The sequence below is a fragment of the Oxyura jamaicensis genome, chromosome 2 (assembly GCF_011077185.1).
Source record: "Oxyura jamaicensis isolate SHBP4307 breed ruddy duck chromosome 2, BPBGC_Ojam_1.0, whole genome shotgun sequence".
NCBI lineage: Eukaryota > Metazoa > Chordata > Aves > Anseriformes > Anatidae > Oxyura > Oxyura jamaicensis.
The window spans coordinates 36,929,741-36,945,896 of NC_048894.1; the positions used below are offsets into that span (position 1 = coordinate 36,929,741).

Sequence of the window (16,156 nt, forward strand, 5' to 3'; positions counted from 1 at the left end):
AAAAACATCATTGATCAAAGTTACAATAAATCAGTTTTGTCTAAAAAAAAGTTGCACACACCAAGAAGGCAAGCCTTTTTGAACCACAGTTTAAGTAGGTAAAGAGCACACTCAATGTGTTCTTTCTTCACAAAACATTACAGCTGCAGGGTTGAATACAATACATACTTTCTAAATCTAGTCTCAGACTGACTCAAGAGAGCTGGTAACTGTGACATGAACAATCTTCTTCCTGAAAAAGCTCTTTTCTTCCCGCAAAAGGTTGCGATCAGTACATCATCTTAGCATTGGCACACAGGAACTCGTGCTATGAAAGGCCACCCGTCTCAGATTCTTCCTAAATATAACCCTATGGGACAAGACATCAGCTGCGTTAGGAATAATGCTCTGATACAGCCCAACCGGACTGTGATCTGTAGGCACTACCACGGGAGCAAACCTCGGCCTAGCTTTAGGAAGCCAAACACACAGACCCAACGAACAGAGTATTAAACCGATTGTCATGAATGTTAAAGATGATATACGCCAAAAGTAAAAAAGGAAAATGAAGCTGGATGATAACAAAAAAGAACAAAAAAAAAAAAAGGACATTTTATCAAGACACCAAAAACCTTTCCTAGACGAACGTCAGTGCCACAACAGAGCCCTTGAGCAGTTCTATCTTCAGCTCACTTCTGGGCACGATTTATTTGCCGAAGTCAGTCTCCCGTTACATAACCCAACCCGCCGCTGCATGGAAGGGAGGAAGGAATCCTAGCTATTAGCAGACAAACTGCAAAATAATTAGTTGGTATTGAGAAGGGAAAAGACTCTGCAGAGGCATTGGAGGGAACGGCTCTGGAATTCAAACAACTGTACCGAAGCACTTGGATAGCTAAGTGGAAAAAAATCCAACACATACCCGGGTTCTAATAGAGTCCACAACAGTCTATCACAATCCTTCTCTTTATTAGGAAACATACGTAGCCACTTGGTTTTCTTCACTTTTTCCCCTTCCTTCTGTCCACACCAGTTCATAACACACAGCTCGGGGGAAAAGTTTGGATCTAGACCATGTAGGAATGCATTACCTCCAGTCAAGTACGTTCAACAGTTCCAATCCCAAGGAAAACACCACGCATGCAGACAGATGCACGAAGTCCACTGGGCAGCTTACTTCATTTCTACCAAATGACTGGGAGGTTTTTTATGCTCGTTCAGTGCTGACAAACTGTGTTTTAAGGGATGTACGTGAATTCTGTGGTAAATACTGCAGTAGGACAAGGACTACCATGTTAGAAAGGAGTGGTCGTGTGATAAGCATCTGCCTATGCTGAAGAAGGTGGCTGTGGAAAAAATAGAGTATTTGTTCTGGATACATTCTAAATACTCCTTGGGTGGCACTAGTCTAAGATGTACACGATCTGTAAAGGGAGATGTATCCACAACAAGGAGGAAAAAAGAATCAGCATGTATACACATGTAAAAAACAAAACAAACAGATTTTTTGTTATTCTATTTACAATATTTTTCTTCACTATAGCTACCTGGCAGTCTAAAGTAACCTTCTTTATGATGAAGCATGAAACAATTACTTGCTTTCCTATATGAGCACATCTACTTATTTTGCATTTATGGACAGACAATGCCTGTTTGACAAACATTGAGACAGAACAAAACCTAAACAACACCACTAGTGTGTACATACTGAAATCTAGCAGAGGCTTCAGTAATAAGTAATCAAAAAAGCAGAAAGATACAGTCCTTGCTTTGTTTACAGGCACTGCATCTGTGAATGCTAAACCTGACTTTTACAATGAGAAATAGAAATGAAATAATACTAACTAATGGGTTTTTAAAAATGAACGTGCCAACGACATGACCAGAGTCCACATGAAGAGACAGGAAAGACATACATACAGAACAAGTGCTCTCATGACTGAACAGAAGATGATGTGATTTGATAATATGTAATCCATCACAGAATTTTGCTGAAGAACACACAAAACTAATGAAAAAGGAGAGGGGGAAAAACAGAACCTTATCAAACAAAACTTTCACTTTGACAGCAAGTTTCTTTACAGGGCCCTCCCTACTCAGGCTCCACAAGACAATGGCAGGACTCCCATGCTTCAGCTGGCACTGCTCAGATAGAAATTCCACAGAATGCTTTGAGATGTCAAAATACACATGCCTAACTAAATATTTGCTTTTGGTCTTACATATCTTAAGGACAAAAGATAAACAATGATCGTGGTCTTACACTGGCCACTAAGTAGCATCTAGATGTTAGCCTCAGCTTTTCAGTATCCCTCTTGTTCTGATGCAGTTGGAGGAGAAACAACTACCCACACTGCTATAGTGCTACACCTTAAATGGCTCATGTCAGTCTGACTTAATAATCAAAACAATTCCTAACAGATATAAAAAGCTTATGCAGTATTATCTTGCATAATGTCAGAGATGCATAGAAGGATCTTAATAGAAAGTAAATAGAGTAACCACATGCTGTTCAGATCCTTGAATTTCACCCAAGTTGGAACAAACTCAATTTATCTTCAGTACAATTTTTAAAAGTCTGCAATGCCTGGGTTCACAGCACCACAAACAGGACACATAAGCAATATTTCTTATTTTACAGGTTAATATAATCACCAGGCTTCCCTCTCTAAAATCCATTCTTAAGCCTACCTTTGGAAACTCCAAACTATTTTCTTTAATTGTCTAATATATACTATGCTCTATTTCATGTAAAAAGACTCAAACTACATCACCCATAGCTAGTCTTAACTTTCTAAAAAGCCCTGATTAAACTGTATATACAAACTTTTCAGCTACCCCAGCACTGCAGAACTAACATGTGAAAGAAACTAAGTCTTTAGTAACAACACACACCTAGAAAGCTAAAAGATTACAAATTTCTTCACTCCTCTTTAAAGATTAAATGCATTAAGTGTACATACAGGCCTTATTTTTGGCTATTACACAAAAGCTCTAGAATTTACAGCTCCTGAATTAGCAAAGTTTTAAAGTGATTAGTAGAGCAGAAAGCTATATCAAAGCAAAACTAGACTGTATTCAAAGCTAATGGTGTTTGGATTTACCTGAAAATTAACATCTTCTTTCTTAAATATTAGTGCTCGAACTTCATCAGGATCTCCATTAAATATAGCTTGAACCAATGGTGGCTGAAATGAAGAAAAACATACCTTAGAATATAACTCCATTGCAGTTTTTAGCAATACACGTAGGGTGTTCTGACATATACCACAAACACAAGATGAGGACAAAAATAAAAAATCCCAGCAGTGAAATCAAGAAACCAGAAGTAGTATTTAGAATTGAAAGAACTGCAAACTTTAAAAAGCTCAGACACACAAACACACTCTAAGTCAGTGCAATAACCAATGAAACATATAAATAAATATATATAAATAAAATAATAATAAAAAAAGAGTAGCTTTTAACAGCTGAAAATAGAACACCCCATAATAAAATTAGGGCTGTTATTACATAGCATGAATTCTACACAACGTAAGTAAACAACCCCCTTTTTGCAATAGCAAGTGACTAAACTTACTAGAAATTTTTCACCTGTTTAGAAACAGTGAGAAAGCAAAGTGCATCAGATAAGTATGGCAACAAATTCACACTCACACACATCTATTACTAAATATAGCAGGATTTCTTAGTAAGTAAGGAAAGCTCCTGAGATATGCCAGCAAGATTTTAGTCAGTCACTTAACAAAACAATTTGAAGAAATAAAAGCCCAGTCCCCTCAGCGTTGATCATTTGGCATAAGTGATAACTCGAATCTAACAATTACATTTAGATTATGCCTTATGCTATTTTTCTATTTTAGCTTATAACTGCTGGTGCTCAATGTACATTGTGCACTGTATCACTTCTCAAAATAAACACAGCATATAATTGCAATATAATCCTTACATCAGTTTCTAAAGTGGTAGTGCATAAATGTACCACTGAGGAATGAGGAGTGGAGCGAGGGAAACACATTCACCAAGCCCTCTAAAAATCCTCTGCTGCTCTGCAAGAGTCGAGATCTGTTATTGCTGCACCATAAACAAAGTTACATGGAGAACAGCGAGCCCCTGCAAATATTCATTCTACAACTAAGGTTCAACTTTTTCCCTCTTTAGCACAGTCAGCTTTACTGCCTCACCTCGTTTCAACATCATGCAAGCTCGCATTAACCTTATGAAAGTTTCCACTGGTATTTGCAACAGCATTATAAAGGAGAAATATGCCAACCGACAACACGCCTTACCAGCACGTTTCCACAGGGTGAAGGACGTAAAGATATATTTTCCTGAGGCAATTTGGAAATAAATGTGGGAGCATCATCTTCCTCCTCCTCCAAAACAACAATACAGACCCGACTCATTCGATCCGTTTGAGGAAGCAAAAGCCAACAAAAAAACGCCAGCGACTGTGTTTCTGGAAGCAGGCGGCAGGTATCACACCAGGGAGCACACCGGAGGTGCCCTCACCTGTCTCACACACACTCACGGACTTGTGAGTGCTGCTGCTGGCACACGACTGCATAAAAAAGGACATCGCAATCCCCCCCCACGCTTCATTTTTCAGATTGAACCCCCCCGAGTCGTTAAAGTTCTTCTCCTCAATAAAATGCCACGAAACATCGAAACCGCAAGAGAGGGGCTGTGGAACAGCTGACACCGATATCCCCAGATCCAGGCCGCTTACAGCAGCTCCGCCTGATAGCTCTGCCCCCGTTAGCAGCCCCGCTGCAGCAGCACGCCTCTACCCGCACAGGGCAGGCATTGTTGCGGGAGCCACGACCCCGTTCCTCGGAGCACCAGTGGGGAACAATCGCCCCGACGGAGACGGCCGCGGCTAGACGCGGTCCTGCACCGTCAGGCGGCGGCCAACAGCAGCGGGCTCTCTGCTGCCCGAAAACAAACGCGGGCTCTGACCCTGCTGCTGCGCTTCTACGGCTCCATCCCTCGGCGGAGAAAAGAGTCCGTCCAAAAAGGACATCTGCTTTCCAGCAGTTGCTCAGAACGCGGGGAGAGGCAAGTAATTCTTTGCCATGCGATGAAAATATCTGCAATGTACGGCGAGGCTGCGGTACATTTACATGCGATGAGTCAGACCACGGGGACAATGCAACTCCTCGAATAATGTCGCCGGTTTAACCCAGGCTCGCCAGCTGACAGCAACGCGGATAGTTTTACTCCGTCAGCGCCACAAGCGATGCGGAGCGTTCGTTTTTCCTCCGGGAGGCAGCAGCCGTGGCTCCTCCACCAGGGAAGGCGTCAGGCAGGGACACCGATGAGGAAGAAAGCAAAACGACCCAGCCACCGCACACAGAAGCTCAAATTGCTGCCCCAGACTTCTTCTGCAAAAGCAGTTCATCACTCAAGTGGTTCTTTTGATCACCACGTGAATGCAGTTCCCATGATAGTCTTCATTCAGATTGAGTGGAGAAAAAAAAAAAAGGAAAAAAAGAATCAGGCTCCGTGCATCTTCCCTGAGCCAACTTCTTTATTCGAACAGCTGTCACTGTGCCAACCTGATTTTCCTCTTCGGTTAGAGGTTCTGCTTATCAGTTTTGTTTTTTTTTCCTGACAAGCTAAATTATATGATCAGCTTATACAAGCCTGCCCGTCCGAGCCGAGCGCGACGCGCAGCCACGGTGGCGCTCCAACTGAGCACCCACTGCAGGCTCGCAGGCTGAAATGCCTCGTAATGCTCACATGTCACACTTACAGAGCCGAGCTGCTGCTCCCAGTGCAACTTCCTCTGACACACACAAAAAAAAAAAAAAAAAAGGAAAAAGGCGCCTTTTTTGGGGGCAGTCTTTGCAGTTACGCTTGGGCCAGCTCTGTGACTAACTCAGCCGAAAACGTAAAATTTCTGTAACTGAAGCAGGAGCGACTGTTTAATATTTTCCACTAAAAGCCGCAAAGAAATCTGGTGTAAGTGGCTCTGCTGACTAACAAGGATTTCGGCAGTAAACAATTCCAGCGTTTTAACTGCTTTCATATGGCACCGGACAGAGCAGCACCACAGCCCTCGCTTAACTCCTTGAAGACAAGGAGCTCACCCCAAAAATCCTCTGAAAATGAAATGAAAATAAAACCACTCTTAACACAATCAGGTGACTGCTAAAAGCCAGCCCTTAATGACCAAACCCATAGTTTTCTGCAGCCAGTACAGACAAACATGCCCTGTCCCTCAAAAATATACCTCAGGTATAATCAGAACATAATGAAGCCCTGCAACTTGCTAAATAAATGTTTCAGCTTGAATCTGCTGAAGCAGTGCTGGTTTGTGGGTGTATTATGTAAATGGCTGCTGACGGAGTCGCTGGATAAGCTTCGGTGCTGGAGAACAGAGGAGGGCTTTGGTTGGTGCCGCGCTAGGTGGAGGCACTGCCAGCATCCTTCTGGGCCGCTCCGATCACCATTTGTCAGCAGAGAGAAGAAGTTGAACTTCACAGCTCCTCAAGAAGCCATTCCTTCTCATATCTTCCATATTAATCCAGGCAAAGAGCATGGCAGGTTGAAATGCTGTATTAAATGGTTGGGGTATTAATAGATGCAGTGAATTCCCATCTCTGGGGGCCACGGGAAGGAAAAGCTCACGTCACCACTCTTTTAAAATAATGTCTACAAGAGCTTTGCTACAACAGAATAAATTGCTTAGGACCCACCTGCTGACAGCTTCACACAGTTGAAGGTTTCTGTAAGTGCACAAGAGTTACCTAGCTCAGGGCTCCTCGAGCTCAGGACGCTTGGCATGGCAGAATATAGCTCACGTTTCTGAATCACTGTGAAATTTCAGCGAAGATTCAAATGTCCCAAATGTTCTCATTTACAGCGTATGAATAACACACAACTTTATAAATGTATTCTGTTCATTACATGGGCTCCGGTTGTTTTGCAATTTCATACTTCTGGTTTTAATCACAAAAAGCAATGGTTGGTACACTGCACTGCTTTGTTCTAGCATTTCGAAAATTTATTAAAAGTAAATACCACAGAGTCATATGAATACATATGAACATTCATGTTCTTCTTGGCCACAGCAAAAATCATTTAAATAAAAACTGGAATATCCTCAAGGCTCATCTATTGCAACACCCCGCTGTCTGCTAAGGAACACAGAGGATAATAACCTAGAGGATATTTTGCCTTTTGTGAAAAATGCCCTAGGGAGCAGACACTGCAGTTTACTTGCATAAGTAAAAATTCCTTCGGGAAAAAAAAATAAAAATCATACTTTAAGTCTACAAGCGAAGCACACTTACGAAATGCAAACTTGGTTTTCATCCTATATAAGCTAACATGCATTTGTTAGGTAATGGTATTCCTGCTTTACCTGTATGTTAAGTGAAAATGAACCCTTTTCCAGAGCTCAAAGGTTTGTGTAGCAAATAAAACCCGAGATCCATGCTTTTCCTTTGGAATTACCACTACCTAACTAGACATGTTCCTAGATAAGAGATAGTGCACCATTCAGTTCCATTTATCTGAAAGTGGTCTGGTTTTGACCTTGGCAATTAATGCTCCAAAGTGGACTTAAAAAACGTCAGTTAGAAATTCAAGAGTTAACATAAGAAGTATTGGATTCCACACTTACTGTATTATGAAAACTCAGAAGAGTCAAGAACGTTTTCATCTACTCTGGTAATTACTGTAGAAATCTTATCTGTAATTGAAATAAAACCAACTATTTCCCGAAGCAAGTTAACGTATTACTTCTTGCACAACACAACGCATTTCTGAATGGTGACATTCCTACGGTCAAAGAGCTAAAAGCCAATGCATCACAGCTGGCACTAGGAAGAGAACCAGCACAACCGAATCAATACTGTATTGATCTTGATGGCATTATAAACCGTGGAAGTAAGCAGACAAAAAACCCACTCAACACTACAAATGTGTGCGTGCAATTACTTTCATACCCAAAGGACAATCCGCCTCTAGCAACATGTAACGTTTGCTTACAGTGAACTAGGGCTTGGAGGATACTTAATAAAAACATTCCTCTCCCCTCCCACCCCCCGCAATCAAGAGCAATGCCTTCAGCTCAATGGAAACACCATCTCTATCCATTTCTTCCTCCAGCTTCAAACAACACCCAAGGTATCCTCTGGTTTGCAAAACTTATTGTAAAAGTCAAAAGCTTAAGGTCACAATTCTACTGAAAGAAACAAAAGCAAAAGTTTTAGGTTTTCAGTGGATTATATAGGAACTAATAATTTTCGGAGGTAGAGAAGAGACAGTAGTAACAGAGAATGAAGGCAGAGTAAATTCAAGAGGATTAATTTCAAACTCCACTCCCTAAACTGACCTAGGAATAGTAACAGAACCTCACAAAGGCATGAATAAAGAGTAATGCACCTCTTAAAATATACTTCCCAATTTATCCTAATAAAACTTTAAATAACTAAAGTTCAGTGGGTCATCAACATCCACCTTCTCCAAAGCCCTGAAACGTTTCTAGACTAAATTTCACATATTTCCTATAAGAATGCTTACTAAGTGAGTAGAAGGAAAGAAGAGTTGAAAATGGACTTATCTTAAAAAAAAAAAAAAAAAAAAAAAAAGATATTTCTACTGGGACATGAGGGGTGATCTGACAGCATCTGTGATATCTAGTTGTTAGCTATATAAAATCTCCATACTCAACTCCAAAATTTTAAGGAGGATAATATAATAACTTTTTGCAAATTCAAAAAAGTTGTCACGGTCAAATAATTTGTCTTTAAGAAAATCAAGTTCCCAGAGGCCTTCATGGGTGGATATAAAGAAAGTACATTGCAAAAATGCAGCCTGCAGACTGAAACATGGATGACAGCAGCCACATCTGCACCAGGCAGAAAAACATGAAGTTGGAAGCAGCTAAAAATAGTAAACTTTTCTATAGATCTACCCTTTTCTCTGGGAATTGATGAGCAGAGGACTGTACAGCAGTGCTGTGGATGACACTGAAAACCTCGCTGAAGAACACCGTCTACCCAAACAGAGATTTCTCTCTTGACTACCAGCATTTATCAAGTTTTTTTCCTCTTGGCTGAGATTAATCCAACTGGTTTCACTTTGTATTTTGCATAATTGATGATCTAGGAAAGGAAGGAAATTGTTCTGCCTGGTTCCAGTAAATATGAAAAATTTAAAACCAAATAAGGCTTATATTTTCTTTTTAAACAATCTGTATGAGCTTTGCAAGACTAAGACATAAGCTATGGGTCTCTTCAGAAGATAAAGATCGCTCATAATACTTGCATAGCTGTCTGTGCACAAGCATGATGCACAAACAAAAGATAAACAGTTTTTTGAATAATTTAACTACAGTATTTACTAAAGTGTTCCCCACGTATAAACAGAGATGAGTGTTCAGCATCACCATGAATATAAGCTGCAATACTTCAAGCAGCCTTGTGAGTCACTCGTCTGAACTCTGCTGTTTCCTCCCTGCTCCTGAGGGAATGAGGTGGAGTCAGGAAAGAGAATGGTCCAAAGCAACAATAAATTACCACCTTTCTTCTCAATCTTGTCCCATTTATTCCAGATCATATGCACAGCTGGGATGCAGAAAAGGAGACTAGTTTTAACCTCTAGACTCCACATTTCTGCTTCCAAGGACAACTAATTTAGCTTTGCTTGCACCTCCCAGATGCCGTAGGCTGGTCTTACTTGTTTCTCTCATGGAAGTATATAGCTTGAATTGATCTACAGAACTACCTTAATTTGAAGAATGACTGCATAAAACTTTGTAATTAATAATATCCAGTAACTGAATAGTCATTGGAAAAAAAAAAGAGAGAGAGAGAGAGACACAAATCTGACAAAGAAAATAAGTATCTGGCATTCATTCTAAATTCTCGCTTTTGGAACAGGATTTGTAAAAAACTATTCATGTAAAATGCATGTTTGTGCTTGAGATGAAAACTTAGTTTGTATGTTTTAAAGAAGAATGCAAACTTTGTAAAATACTTCAGAAATATCATCTGATCAGAGAGCAATAAAGTATCTTAAAAGTGTTAAAAATATATTTATTGATTTTCTGTATAAGACGTCTTGCATGTTTTATACATCTGAACAATATGCAGGTAGAGAAACTCTCAGCTGATCTATAGCATCTTACAGCCACCACAGTGATTGTAAAATTTAACATTTATGACTGACACCCAAAACACGGAGTCTAGCAAGCTGCCTCAATCAGAAAAACAATGAGAACTGAGCACAGACATTCCTAAAGCAAATGAAAAAAAAAAAAAAAGAAAGAAAACAGAGAAGCAAAGCAAATACAAGAGTCCTATTCCTTTAAAGAAATTTGAAGAAACAGCATCTTGCCTCCTGATTTCTAGCTAGGAGGCCACCCAAGATACTTCACTTTTTATTAAGGCCAGATTTTACTTCACTACCAGGGCTATCTTTTTTGTACTCTTTAGAGCACAGTATACAACACTGTAACCAGAATCAGCCCCCTGTTCCTACATGAACCAGCAGTACCCAAAACAAAAGGCCTCCACAGTCTGTCTGACTCGGGGCTCTCGAGGCACCTCACACAAGGGCACTGGCCTGTGGCTGCCACTGACTCAGCTGCTGGGTCTGCCTTCAGACCTGCAGCTCTGTGAGGGCGGCTGTGATGCTCCACAGCTGTCTGAAATAACACCCAGAGGAGTCTGACAGTGGAAACGTCTTCGTATAAAATTAATTAGAAGTCAGAACAACTGCTGTTTCAGGGAAGGTGGTCTGCAAAAAGATGCACCTGGGTGTATACGTTGTTGTGGACAGTTAGGCCTGTATCCATGAAGAAAGGCAAACCTGTACTTTAGGCAGCGTGCTGTGGGTTTGAGGAGGGGAGAGGTTGGTTTTAAGTCCCTTTTCTTTTTGGGAGAAGGTAAGGGACAGCAGATGGCTTCTGATGGAAAGAGGAGAAGGTTCTCTCAAAAACATCAGCTCAGTCAAAGAGGGAAGCAGGCAAAACACCTCAGTGTTTGTTAAACCCACAAAAAAACACAATTATTAGACATTGAAGTTCTTTTGGCAAGTATGACTGCCTTTCTAAAATGTTTTCATAGCGTGAAAAGCAAGGTCCACAGACCAGTCACAGGTATTTTCCCCTGTCAGCAGAGCAAAGGCAGGAAAGTCACTGGACAGCAGGAGTACTTCTGGCCCCTTCAGTTCCTTCCAATTCAGACCGCATCCACAGCCTATTTTGTTTTCTGGCGCTGGAAACAGCATCAATTATATTTTACAATAATAACCAGAGTACACTGCCAGGAATAATTACTGAAGGCAGCAATTTCAGCTGCACACACCAGCTCTAACAGCAGAGCGCAAGGAAGCAAAACAGAAATCAAAGGCTGGGCCTCAGCAGCCCCTGTTTGCTCTCCCACACGCCGCCCATTCCCTCCCAGCAGAGCCCCGCCAGTTGCTGGGAGGTGACACCAGACAGGAACGCAACCACAGCGGAGCAAAAACACCAACCAGAGGCTTCACAACACAGCAACCCGCTGTCACAGCTGGCACCGACAGCCCCATGCTTCAGGAAGGGACGCTATTGAATCCTCCCAAGGAGAAGAAACAGATAAAGGGAGTTTGTCTAGAGCAAATGAATGTCCGCAGAATCCCTAATCTTAAGGTTTATATCACCGATCACATTGCCGTGAGAGTATTCATGTCAACGTGCACACACACTTATAAACAAACTAAATCATGATCCTACTAAATCATATTAGGGCAGCTGGTAAAACAACTAAGAGAATTCCCTTTGGGCGCATGGAGAGCTCATACACAAGAATTAGTACATCCTCTTTGATCTGCTTCTCTACTCATTTATAGTCGTGCTCTAAAGAGGAGAATAAGAAGAGCTGATTTTATGTATTTCCCCTTTGAAAATTTATTCCTGCAATACTACTGCAGCAGCAGAAGAAAAAACAAAAAAAGAGAGAGAATCAAGCTCAATTTATTACAAAAACCCATATGATGTCACAAGAGGTCAACATAACATTGCCTTATTTTCACCATACAATAGGTCTGCTTTTCTTTCTCCTGAGGTGTTCCTGAGGCTTGCAAACACAGTACACAGTCTGGGCTTCAAGGGCAGGTGCAACAGTACAAGGCCTCTCTGAGGCTGTATCCTCGGATATCAGTAGATGTCCACAGGGTTTTCTCTAAGAAGTGTGGCACAGCATGCCTTTTTTTTTTTTTTTTTTTAATCTTGCATATTTCCCTCCCACATAAAATGACGAACACATCACATTTGGTCTGTAGGGCCAGCCAGCTTTCCTACTGAGACTCATTTAGCTGTATGTGCTTGAAAAGAGTAATCTTTATCCTCACCTTGCTTTTTTCTTAACCTTGTCTCTTTCAAAAGCTGGAAACACTCTTAAAGTAAAGGTAACAGCATGAGAGCCACCCCAGTTCAGCACTGGACAGTGCTGGTGTCAAGATCCAAAGTTGTAACACCCATGCTCTAGCTAAGAAACCTGGAATAAACTTTATCATAATTTCCTTAATAACCCCCTGCTGCATGGCAATCCAGCTGTGTTTCTGAAGAAGCAGATGTTGGTCAGGTGCATTTCTAGAAATGAGAGCTCCTCTGCTGCCTGTGACTGGTGACCAGTTAAAGTACAGGTTGTGACAGAATCAAAGAGGTGACATCTAAAAAAAATTAACTGCAGCAGTTTTGAGAGCTTGGCATGATAAACTAATAGACTGCTCTTCAACTCACATCAAAGTTTTTCTTCTCAATACTGATCTTTTTTTAATTTAATGCAGATTTGCATTAAATTAATTTTCCTTTTCCTTCCTTTTCCCTTTGCTTCCCCCTGTAAAATTCATCGGCCAACTAAGTTTTCTCATCACCGTTTCTGTTCATACACTAGAGTATTTATTGTTCTGAGCTGTCTTCCAATTCACATAGAAAGAACAGGGAGACCTAAATCTGGCTGTGAGCATATGAAATTATGGAAGAGATTTGGGTTCATTTTTCATTTCTGTAGGCCCCGGAATAGTAGCAGGTAGCTATATAAAAATATAACAGGTAACAAATCCTGATGTTCTGTGATAACATCCAGAGGTCTGATAACATGATTCTCATCACTGAATTTTTATCCCATACTTACAGAATTTAGGCAAGAAAGTTAAATCCATTATGCCAGTCAATAGAGGGCTTTTACAGTTTTATGTCACCAACCACATGAATCCCCGTGGTTAAGTTGTCATGGTTACACTATGTTTGCTTTCATACGTTTGTCTGAAATTCCTATGGAATTCCCACCCGGCCAAAACCAGCAGTAGTTGGGAGTACACCACTAACATTTAAGGACTTGAGTCAGAAAAGCATACTGCTTCCGTTCAGACTATTATCTGGGAAACACTAAAAAAAATGATTCATACCATTCTGAGTTGTGGAAGGGTGGAAACAAACATCACATTCAACTATTTAAAACCTTCAGTGATGACTCATGTTAGCTTAGGACGTTTCCAGAATCAGCTCCCTTTTCCAAGTACCAAACTGCTGTTGACTATTCAAGAAAATAAGCTGTTGACTACTCAGGCAAACAAACAAGATGGATTCACTTTCAACAGAACTATTCAGCTATCAAAGTCAGAATAAAAGAGGGAAGGGTGTCCCCATCTTCCCCACCCCCAAATACCACAAACAAAGCAACACAAAACTCGAGAAGCTTGGTCGATCAAGGATACCTCTGTAGGCCAAAGTTGGAAAGGCCACCAACTGACAATTGACAATAGTGCTTCTGTACTAGAAATAGGCCTTAAGTTTTACATGTTTCACAATACAGCCATGAGGCCTCAGAACTCGTTGGGTATTGTCTGGTCCCAAACCTATTTAAGTTTGATTTTAGGTGTATTTGCAAAAATCACCTTGTAAATTTTGTTACAGCAAGCCTGTTACCTATTTTGTCTTAGCTGTATTAGTAACCCAACAGTAGTTGGGCTGTTTTGCTTGGACTTGCACGGTTGCATGGTTTCAGCAGCCAGTATGACCAAAACATTAATCCAGTCCCAGGGACAAGAAGCCATAGCCAGCTAAGAGTGAGGAATAGCCTGTGAAAAGCTAAGAAAAGAGCACAGAAATACATCCGGGCAAGTGTTATACAGCAGTCATTGGGCCTCCAGTGATTCAGTGACCGTGAGGGGAAGTAGCATGGGTTGGACTGAGGAGAAAAAAAAGAAACTAAAAATGGGTAGGAGCAACTATATAATGTAGACTGCTTTCATCCCCACACAAGCAGGGCATCAGAAAGAGGTGGTTTTGCATGAAAGCAATGTCCACCCAACACTTCCCAAGTCTGGCCATCTTTGGGAACAAAAGTCAAAATTAGCTTCAAAGTCTGCCTATTGTTCACTCAGAAGCATAAAACTGATGAAAATGAAAGAATTAAGAAGCATTACCAAGAGGCGACATTTTATTTAGAATGACAGAGTGATAGCTGCAAACATTTCTTGGAAGACTGTACAGTTTCTAACATTCAAAGCATAGCTCTTTGACTTCCTTTGTCAATGACGAAAGGACAGCAGAATATACTCCTTCAGAACAACTATTTTCTGTTTAGGTCATTGCTGAAACTACCCAAATAGGAAGGTTTTGGAAGTCAGTAATAGTGGGGAGAGGAAGAGGCTGAAATACTAAGTGGCTCCAAAAAATCTTAACTTTAAGAACTTTAAAAATCTTAACTTTAAGAACAAAAAGAACTGTTGCCTTTAGAAGTTTCTGTTCAGATTTTCCTACTCATTAGTCATGTGAGAGTACAATCTTCCTCTGATCCAGACTCCCTGTCCCACCCATGGAAGAATACTGTTAGTGGGTAGGTTTTCTGGTTATTTTTTTTTTTTTCAGGATGGGGTTTTGGAGAAGAGAATACTGAATACATTGATTAATTTTCTTTAAAAGGTTTTCTAGAGTTCATTTCAAATCAGATTCTCTCTTGCAGAAGAGTTATAAGAGTTAAAACAAAACGATAAACATTTTAACAGGGTAATACTAAAACAAAATACATGTAACATTCATACCAGTGCAATACTTTGAATATGTAAATTCCAGTAGATATGAATAGAGAGACTTTGACCACAGAAACCACGGTCCAGCTCACTTGATCACATCTGGAACATTTCTTTTTTGTTTCTATACATACCAGGAAATTTAAATACTATATACAAATGAGAAAAATGAATTATGGTTGCTACAGATATCAGTGCTTTTATTTTCTGTCTGTTCAGGGTGCAAACACTTGGCATCACAGTATATGAATTCTTCAGATTCTCTTCAGGACAGTGTGGATCAACAGCTGCCTCACGTTATCACGGTTTGCTGTCTGTTGTATTTTTCCTAGAAATTTTTAGGAATCCCTTACGGTTCCTTCATGTCCAAGAAGCTCCTTTCTGGCAACTAGAACCATTCTGGAAAACACAGCTGGATAAAGTCCACATACTCACACGCACATACACACACTACTATGGGATGAGAGCGCTTGTCTGAACCTTCGACAGCTGCCAAAGTAGACAGCTTTTCCCAAAACTCAGCAAGGGGAAATACAGCAATAGCCAAAAAACTTTTTAGTCAGCTGCTTCAAACCTTGCAAAGTCTTCTCCACAATGCTCACTGGGGTTGTCGCTTCCAGGAGGGCTGCTACACATCACCCCAGGATAGCAGCATCAAAGTGACATTTACTCTTAGAAGTTACTTCTGTTGGCCCTTTTTTAATTCAGTAACTTGGAAGGGAAGATAAAAGAGAGCACTTTCCTTAAACAGCGCAGGCACTCCAATACTGAATAAGTTTCATAAAATAGAGAAAAAATATTACTTTAGAACACTAATTAAAGTTATAACAACACAGAAAATTGCATTTTTTTTTCTAATTTCTAAAGTGAGGTTTGAGGAAGTGGCTAAGTCTGATTTTAACTGCTGGCCACCAGAGATATTCTTCACTCCCCTCTTCCGTGCATGATCCTTGCTCATTCACATCCCCTTCCTGTGCCAGCACGGGCATTTGTGTGATCTAAGCACCTCTATTTATTTTCTTGGTGATAAATTAGCTGAGCCAGCTCATCATGGGATGACAGCTGACACAGAGAAGCAGTGGGAGCATTCAAACTGCTCACTGTGATAGAAAGTGATTCAATTGCTTTGCAAAACCTCACCCATCAG

General features: G+C 40.6%; 1 protein-coding gene across 5 annotated transcripts in view; it reads right to left on the reverse strand.

Annotated features, from left to right (window-relative positions):
• The window catches only part of ANKRD28 (ankyrin repeat domain 28), a 117,865-nt gene that overhangs the window by 71,563 nt on the left and 30,146 nt on the right, over positions 1–16,156 (reverse strand). For 4 of the 5 annotated variants that reach the window (XM_035317660.1, XM_035317661.1, XM_035317662.1 and 1 more), the window contains one exon: positions 3,084–3,167. In XM_035317660.1, the coding sequence (XP_035173551.1) occupies positions 3,084–3,167 (84 nt within the window). Of the gene's footprint in view, positions 1–3,083; positions 3,168–4,268; positions 5,719–16,156 lie in introns of those variants that run through there. The other variant, XM_035317659.1, reaches the window with a different exon arrangement.